General features: G+C 33.7%; 1 protein-coding gene across 1 annotated transcript; it reads right to left on the reverse strand.

Moving 5' to 3' along the window:
* Positions 1-7,113: 7,113 nt before the first annotated feature.
* On the reverse strand, positions 7,114-8,420 carry LOC149266659 (blue copper protein 1a-like). The gene is made up of 3 exons (XM_089397164.1): positions 8,314-8,420; positions 7,941-8,129; positions 7,114-7,834 (listed from the first exon to the last, which is right to left on the reverse strand). The coding sequence occupies exons 2-3, from the start codon at positions 8,110-8,112 to the stop codon at positions 7,320-7,322; spliced, it is 687 nt and encodes a 228-aa protein (XP_089253290.1). The 5' UTR covers positions 8,113-8,129; positions 8,314-8,420; the 3' UTR covers positions 7,114-7,319.
* Between the last annotated feature and the right edge of the window lie 1,134 nt (positions 8,421-9,554).

The following is a 9,554-nucleotide window of genomic DNA, read 5'->3' on the forward strand; positions in this document are numbered from 1 at the left end:
GGAAGGTGTGGCATTGCACTTTTTTCATGTGATGAGGATAATACGAGCTATATTGATAGTCTATCTTCATAGCATATGTCAGGAGATACGAGAAATTTTCATTTTCTCAATAGAACAAGGAATGGCCATGTTGTGTTTGAAGGTAATGCATCAACAAGAGTATTAGGAAGGGATAAAGAAAATATTGGTGAGAAGAGGACCAATGCAGATGATGTTTGGCTCATTGAAGGTCTAAAGCATAATATTTTGAGTGTGAGCCAAATGGTTTATGGAGGAAAGGAAGTGATATTCAATTCCAAAGGTTGCATCATCCAAAAACAAGGTTCAAAGAGAGGGATTGCAAAGGGAATTAAAACACCGTATAATGTGTACATGTTGAATGGAAGAGTAAGTATAAAGAGGAAACCAAGATAGTAATCTTCCTCATCATATTTAAAGTAGAAGAGATCAACCCCTACTATAGTCCATTCTTGCATGTTAGATATACTTGACTACATTAGTATGTATGGGATTGGTATGGTCTCAAGGGGAACATTGGAAGGTTGAGGAGAAACAATGAGTTATGATCCAGTTCTTCCATTCATTTTCAGAACATTCAGATAACTTCATATGAGGTATATCATGCTCATGGGGCTATGTTATCAAATATTTTTCTTTATGTTTTATATTTATTTCCACTCATTCTTTTTGAAACTATTGTATTTACTATTTACGAGTGGAAAGAAATGTATATCAACCTTGTTGCATCCTTTATTGATAATCTTTCAGCTACTATTGCATGAGGACATTCTCACAATGACATGTATATCGTGACTTGAGACATGGACCAACCATGTATGGGCTTATATATTTAGTTTATTACAGCTATGTATTTGTCATTGATTGATCATTTTATGTTAGTGGAGGGTCTAGTCATTAGTAGATTGAGTCATTATGTTAGTATTCATGTTTTGTAGGAGTTTCATGGATTTGTTTTGTAGCCACATGTATGGGCTAATGTTGATGTAACAATCATGATATGCCATTGAGTCATTCATCCATAGGAGATGATCATAGCAACCATGTATTTACTGATATATTCATGTAAAATGCTCATTAAGGCATGCCTAATGTTGGGTTATGTTTGTTGGGTTTTGACCTCATTAGATGGCAAAAGAGGTTGATGTTGGCCATTGATGTTGTGGCAATGTAGTTTCTATGGAGAAGTGTTGGTTGATGTCTTATGTGCACATTGTTACATGCAGTTATTAATTATGATGTCTATTCATGCATGTATGGTTACCTTGTGTTGGAATATTGATGCTGCTGCTAGTGGTTGATTGGTGTGACATGCTGCTCCAAATGTTGCTTGGATGTTCATATGCTTCTTACTGCTGATATGGTGAGTATGGTCATCGTTGATATCATGGGGGCTTCACTAGGGGAGAAATACAATACCACGTGCATTCATATTTGGGGATATATCTTGAGGAAAAAATGACATAATATTTTCAGAATATAATAGGGGGTAAAGGGTTTTTATATTGACAGGTATAAAAAATGGAATTCAAAGTTGATGAAAAAAATATAAAGGGGTATAAAAAATGTTAATGAAAAAATTGATGCCTACAATATCCAGTGAAAGTAGAGGTTTTTTAAATTGGGAAGGTGTATTTGGTTCGTATTGGTAGGGGGTTAAATAATGTGAATTTTAGAAGTCTTTTCCAATATGTAGTCAAATTAAGGGTATTGTTTAGTATACCATTAACGCACGTGATATGTCCAAGGTTCATTGATTGAAGCCCCCATGGTTGATTGCATCATATTTTAGCCATGTAGATATCAGTTACTTCAATGTTTGTGTTTTAGTTTTTGTTGCCTTATTAGAGGATGATGGTGTAGAGATTATGTATGGTTTCCATCAATTCCAAAGGGGTAGATTGTTTTAATTATGGCATGCATGGTTCCAACTAGATGATTTTGGCATTGGTTTGTGATGGTAACTAGCTTATGTTGGCATTGATTTCAACCTTTTATGTCAACCTTTAATGATGTAGCTTGTTGGTAGCATCATGGTCATGGAGGAGTTATCTTTTGTTAGCATGTGCTGGCATGTGAATTGATGTCCATTTTTGTGATTCCTTGTTATAAATTGATTGGAGGCATGGGAGATGTTGCTACAGGAGACATAGATGATGTATTAGGTGTCCCTCATGTTGTTGAGTTGGCACACTAGATGAGTTAGCATATTAGGTCTTCATCTAGGTCTTCATGATTATGCTCATGGAGATGACTTGCTGGAATGATGGTTTGGCCTCATGATGATGACGAGGATGTTGTCTAGAGGTGCTGCAAAATTTGTTCAGATGTGGTGCAGCTTGTGAAGATGTCATAGGAGAGAAACTGACTTGTTGGCAGACAAGTTAACCTTTGTTTATTATCCTTTTAGGTCAATTTGACATCGACGCTTGCGAGACTTATTTTATCCATTTTCAAAGGTGCCAAAGGTTATGATAGAGGTTTGAAGGCATGTTCAGGACCTAGAGAAGGTGACCAAGCCACTCGAAGAGGATTTGGGCTGAATTTTTATCCTTTTCCTTATGTTTTCCCCAATCACACCGATCGGAAGGCTTGTGCATGTGCTTGAAAGGCTCCAATCACAATAATACAAGCTTGTGCATGAAGTTGTAACCTAGATTAGCTAGTTTTATAAGTGTAGTTGAAATTTCATGAAAATGTCTTCGGATTCCTCACGCAAATTAGATGTAATTTGGCATGGAAATTTCCAGAGGCTTCTAGATTAAGTTGTAAATGTCAAGAATGGTTTTAAAAGGTCCTTCGATGATGTAAACACATTTAGTGCATAAGTAGTGGTGATATTGGATTAATTTCGTCAACTTTGTGCACTCTTGATCCTAGTGCTTTCACCCAACACATTTTATATACATCATTTTGGAGCTGAGTATAGGTTGTTTCAGAGTGGGAGTTGATGATAAAAGGATGAATAGAGAAGGAATTAATCAAACCTAGTTGAGATCATAGATACTTTATGTAGATGCAAAAATGGCATTGTTTTAGTAGAAGTCTGAAGCAATGCATCACTATTCAGATCAGATTCATGGCTATTGTAGAAAATTTTATATGGAGGATTTGAAGTAAATTTTATGTTGCTAGATGATTTTATTATTGATGGTTACATTTGTGACACTATTTGTTGGAGTTGACAGCATGTTATTTGTGGTTCTTTTGGTTTATTTTATATGGTCTCTTGCTATTGGAGATTGGATTGCAGAGCTGAGTCTAGTTGAGAAGAGAGTCTTTGATATAGTATGAAAGTAGTTGAAACTTAGTCTGCATAGTGTAGAGGAGCAGTGACTTCATGAGTGTGAAGCAATGATTTGCAAACTTTAATGAAAGGAACAATTTTTCCATCCAATCGAAGTTGGATATTCCAACCAGAGTTGGGAAAGGATCATTGATCGTGGTGGCCTTCAATGGAAGGTAGTCTATAGAACTCTGTGAGAACAAAGTTTTCCGAGCTCATCAGTAGAATCGATTCTCCTGACTGATTTTTTGTTGGCCTATTTTATATGAGGTCGAGTATTTAGGTTGATGGGAGTCAACTAAATATGTAAAATAAAAATTGTTTGACATAATAGAGATTCAAAGTAGTGCAACAACAACAAGAGTGGTTTTTCTCCCAGAAGGGTTTCCAGTAGATATATTGTGTCTTATGTGTGATGATGTGATTGTGTGCATTTTTATTTTCTATGTTGTTTCTTATGACTTTTAGTTTCTACTCATATGACGCACATCTTATGATTTACCTAGGAATACTTCTTTATGCCACCTAGTAATATTCTTTCTACCGTCAAAATTATAGAGTGGGGCACAGAAGGAGGAAAAGGATCTACTCAAAGAGGCTTTAATTCCTACATTACTTCTGCAAGTATCTTGAGGTGTTCAATTGTAAATCTATTTATTTCGATTAGCAATGAAGTAACCTAAATTTGTTGTTGTATCATATTATTTAGGTTATGGGTGTCATTATGTTTAAATCATTTATAATGCATAAGATAGAGAAAGCAATAGTTTATTTGTGCATGGATTTCTATCCTTTTCTTTTTGTCTATCACTATTGTGACACAATTATTAAGTAGGTAATTCTCGTACTATCTAGTAACAAAGAACTAATAGTAGATCGACAACTCAACTTGGGATGAAACCCTTCATTTTATCCTTGGTTGTGTGTGTGCTTCATTACGATTTTATGGTAATGTATTTTTCCTCACGCTTATTTGAATGGGAATTCTTCAAGTCCTACATTTTAATGAAATACTTGTAAGAAAGGAAATCCATAGATTGTTAATATCAATCATTATTGTTTGGAATGATATATTTTAGGAAAATAATCTCTCTAGAATGAAATATCTACGTGCTCAGTCCTAATCATTATTGTTCAATTTTCCTAGTCTTTGGATTTCATATAATATTTCACATGACATCCTTTAGGTTATATATATATATATATATATATATATATATATATATATATATATATATATATATATATAATTGGTTGGATATTGGAGAATTTCCCCTTGTTGAAATAAAAGGAAAATTTTACTTCCATAGTTTGCATTCCATCTTTGCTATTTTATTTCAAATATTATTTTAAGTCCCATTTTATGTAATATTTTGGTTTTTTTTATAGATTCCCCAAGTGAAAATAAATAATACCTAAAACAAATAATTAATTAAGTACACCAACTTCAGTGCTAAAAGAAACAATTTAATCAAACCAACTATAGTTCCTCACTTATCAAAAGAATATTTTGGTTTGGCTAGGGTGGTAAGGATATGCATCCAAATATTTTCCATAAACTTGTACATTGAAACATAATTTTTTATATTTATAGTATGTAAAATCCTATATATTGGATGTGGTTTAGAATAGATTTGGAAATAAGAAGGATCTTACATTGTATAATGTCCAATAATGTTAATGTTGGGACCAAAGTTTTGATTGAATCTCTTAGTTCTTTCACACTAAATATCCCTCAATTATTCGATTTCATATTGAAGGCTTGGTAAGCTAGTGCATTTATTCATGAATGAGTATCTTAGTGGAATTTGACTAGGTTCCTACCTAGGTGTCTCTCATAAGGGGGAGGGAACTAGAGATTGATAATTTTTTGGGCATTAGGGACTCCCCCCAATGGCCTTCATAACTAATATCTTTTGTACTTTCACTTACTCTATTAGTAAATCTCATTTCCCATCTATTATTTGAAAGGGACTTGTTGACCTCTTTACTCAATAATCACAATAAAACTCAAATAATTTATTGATAAATGTTTGTAAGAATATATATTTTATTCTTACATTTTTCTTTGGTAATAACACCCTTAGGTTAGCTAGTTTTTTCTACTTTATCTTTTAGGATGATTTTTGTTTCTTTGAACACTTAATTAATCAAAAGACATGGCATCCACAATTCACATAATTTTTGTTTAGTAATTTGTCGCATTATTTAAGTTACCATTTTCCATTCATTGTCTTTAGGATATAATACTTTGATGACGAAAATTTATCACTTATTCAGGACTACACCTACATTCTCACATAAAAATTATTGTGTTCTTAGTGGACATTTTGATTCTCTTGGTATCGCTATATTTGTTATTTCTTTTATGAAATCTACGAGAATAAAACATAATCATCCTCCATCCCCTACTATTTCACCTTTGAGTTTGTCTAATTCAAGTTCCTTCAAGTTGGTTTTGTCCTCATTCGATTCCATTGTGTTGACCCCCACCTAGTGCTTTTAGTCAACATGGCTATTAAGAATGCAAATATGAAAACTAAAATGAATTGCATATCTAACCTTCCATTTATGGATAAAATCAATATCTGAAATTTGATTAAGATCACCCATGATCCCATCTAGTATGACCTTACCTGGTTTGTCATGCATACAGAATCTTCACTTCTTTCATTCCTTAAATGATAACATGATAATTCTATATTTTTAAACTTCTTTTGGTGAATCTTAATAGAGTTGTTGTGAAATGGCATACTAGATAACTCATAAGTGCATACAGAATCTCCACTTCTTTCATTCCTTAAATGATAACATTGATAATTCTATTTTTTAAACTTCTTTCGGTGCAATCTTAATAGAATTGTTGTGAAATGGCATATTAGACAACTCATAAGGTTATTGTCAATTTTAAATCAATTTCCACAAAATTAAAATATAAGAAATTTAGTCTTGGAGTTTGATTTTTTAATCAACATAGTATAACATTTTCAATAAATTTAATTTATTTATATTTTGAAAATTATTATTTAAATATAGAAAAATTACTATTTCATTAAAATAGATTATATCAAATTCAAATAAAAAAATAAAAAATATATATGAAGCTTACTTCATTCTTATGAGAAATACTATTGTTTTTTTGAAGTTATTAAGATAGAAGAATTGACCAATGGAAAATGTTATTTATAATATTATTTTTATTTTTATTAATTTTTTAAAGTAGAAAATTTATTTTTTGAAATAACCAAAAAATAATATTTAAAAGACAAAATTTATAAATTGATATTTATCAAATAAATTGTGCTCATAATTACTAAATTTAGATATTTAATGGAAATAGGATTTTACTTTATACATTGGGTTCGACTTACTTTTAAAAAATATCTTACCTAAATATTGATACCACCAAATACCACGCTATCTAATATCATTTCATTAAGCCAGTTAAGTCTTCCGTTTAGATTCCGTTTTTACTTAAAGCATGAACTGAATATTGGAATTAACATTCATGCAAAGTTGCTACTTTACATGTAGATTATGTAGATTTTGAGTCCACATAAATATATGTGTGCGGATGGATGGTAATTCCTTTAAGTTATTTTTATATTTATTGAATTTACTCAAAATTTACAATTTAGTAAAATTCACAAATAACTATTTAACATTCAAACATGATATATTGAAATATAAGAGATACCCGTTTATAAATGATTATTTTTCGGGCCTATAGTCCCATACATACATATATATTTATATAAAGATCGCAACCTAGGAGTAAGTATTTAACATTCAAACATGTGATATATAAAAATATAAGGGATAACAGCAAATAAATGACTATTTATCCTGCCTATAGTCCCAGAAAAACAATAAACAGTAAGAAGATATCGGTTTAGCCTTAGGGGAATGAATAGAATACATCCGATGATAAATAGTCATCGTAATAATAACAAAATGATTGAGAAGAAAATAATCTGACAGCAATGACGAAGCCTGAGTAATTATCTATTTATATCTATATCGAGCCCATGGCGAGCAAAAGAGATCCTCCAAGCAGGAAGACACCACCGATGCGGTATGAAGGCGAGGCTGTGCTCGCCCCGTTTGTTGACGACGATGGTGTTTGCACTGAAGGCGGGTTAGCTGCCGATGATGGGGAAGGCGCTCCGACTGTTGGCGTCGTGGGAGCGGTGGATGATGGGGAAGGCGAACCAACGGTTGGTGCGGTCGGAGAGGCCGATGATGGCGACGGCGATTGGACAGTTGGTGTTCGAGAACGGGCGGGCGAGGGGGATGGCGCTGTTCCGTTCTTCTTTGAAGTGGAGGCGGCGCCGACGGTGATAGTGAGCTTCATGCCGGCTGAGCAGTGACCCGTGATTCCGCAGATGTAATACTTGGCGCCCGTGCTGTCCAAAGTAATGGTGTCGTTTCCACTGGTGTGTGTTGCCAAGGGATTGGTAGTGAGGCACGAATCATACGCCGCCTTGTTCACCACCAGCGCATTGTGCGTGCCCGGCGTGTATTTGAACACTGCATTATATTCATTCAATCATCACTCATCAATATCTTCATTAGGTGCAACAGTATCATCAAATATCACTATTGGCCTTTTTCTATAATTTGTGTTTTTACGTACCGAGTTTGTCGCCCACAACGAATGTTTTGCCAGAAGCCCAGGTATTATAGTTGACGCCCAGAGTCCACTGTGCGCTGTCACCGACGGTGTAGTCTGTAGCCAAACAATTAAATGGCAAAACCATCATCGCCACCGCCACCACAAGTGCAATCCACAGTCCCTGCTGCCCCATATCTTCCGCTAAAATTACTGCCAATATCCGCCATCGAAACAAACAAATTAGCAAACCATACATCGAAATTTCTATGAAGATACATCACAAGGTCACTGCGTTCTACAATCAAAACTACCAGATTAGAGAACAATACAGAGGGGCATAATTAAACAACAGTCCATGCGGGCAATATCAATGAAGAAAGATGAAAGAGCATACAATATTAAATGCCGTGAAGTGTCGAAGTGATTTTGATGGTGTAGCCGCTGCAGGTTCCGAGGTAGCTCTTTGGATGAAGTGAACAAAGTATTGTGCTTCAATTTATGGAATGAGAAGATTGGATATATAGGAGTCTGAGAACAAAAAGATTGAATATATAGGACTCCCGACGCGGTTCGTAGCCGGCACGGAAGACTACCAAACTCATCCATGTCAATAGTCATACACAGCCGAGTCGCCAGTGACCTACAAAATCTCTGGGCAGGGCCCAGGAGGCCGCGTGGCTCATAATTCCCACGAGTAAAGCTCCGATTCCCTTACTACCTAATCAGCTTTAATGGCTAAAGGAATCCCTGAAAAAAAAGACGTACAGCCACTTTGCTTTGAATACGTCTTCGTGCGATATTTCATTTACCGGTATAGTTTCGGAAGGTTCCTACGTATGCCTCGTTAGAATAGTTAGAAGATTTTTCTACCTACTTTCACACGTTATCTATGTTATAATATTTGAAGAACATGTCAACCAATGGCAACGCCGCATGCGTTGTCAAGAAATAGTGACTACACTCTTTTGCAAATGGGTCAACAACACTTTTCTTTCCTAATTTTTTTGGTTACACATTCAGATTATAGAACACGTCTTGATTTTGACCTCTTCCACCACCTAATTTGTTCTTTGTGAAAATGTTTTTCTATAGTTTTTCATTGTGTAAGAGTTGTTTAGGATTTTAAGGTGGGTGGTCGAGAGTATCAATTTTTTCTCCTAGATACATGTAGTTTGTTCACATGTAGTTTGTTCTCGTCTCTATGTTCTTTCATTTTAATTCAATTGTATAAAGAAATACATTTTTCAAAGATATACGTTGACTAAGTGTAATAAGGTGAGCATAATTTTTTTTTTCTCTGTACTCAAATTTAATTCTGCAAATAAAAATATTAAATATCAAAATTTAATTAATATATATATATATAAATAATTTATATTAATATTTTAATAAATAATTAAAAATCTATTATATTTAAATAGTGTAATATATATGGTTGAAATATATCACTTTTACTTTTTCAATGAATCATTACAAAGCTAATGCTGAGTATATAGAGATCATTCTCGTTACGTGAGTCCTCAAATTATTTTATATATATAAAAAGAGGTTGTTGTGTGTAGATAGATATTTTAATTTTTTTAATTAAAGATAAAGATTTATAAAGATTTACAAAAATAGAGACGTGTATTGAAA

This window comes from Pinus tabuliformis, chromosome 6 (assembly GCF_031772625.1).
Source record: "Pinus tabuliformis cultivar Carrire ecotype Pingquan chromosome 6, CPIR1, whole genome shotgun sequence".
NCBI classification, from domain to species: Eukaryota; Viridiplantae; Streptophyta; class Pinopsida; order Pinales; family Pinaceae; genus Pinus; species Pinus tabuliformis.

Bases quoted from the DNA above. Each gene is read 5' to 3' on its own strand.
- LOC149266659 (XM_089397164.1), bottom strand. From the start codon at position 8,112: ATGGGGCAGCAGGGACTGTGGATTGCACTTGTGGTGGCGGTGGCGATG. The intron at 7,835-7,940 runs GTACGTAAAAAC...AATATAATGCAG, and splicing joins CGTTGTGGGCGACAAACTCG to TGTTCAAATACACGCCGGGC.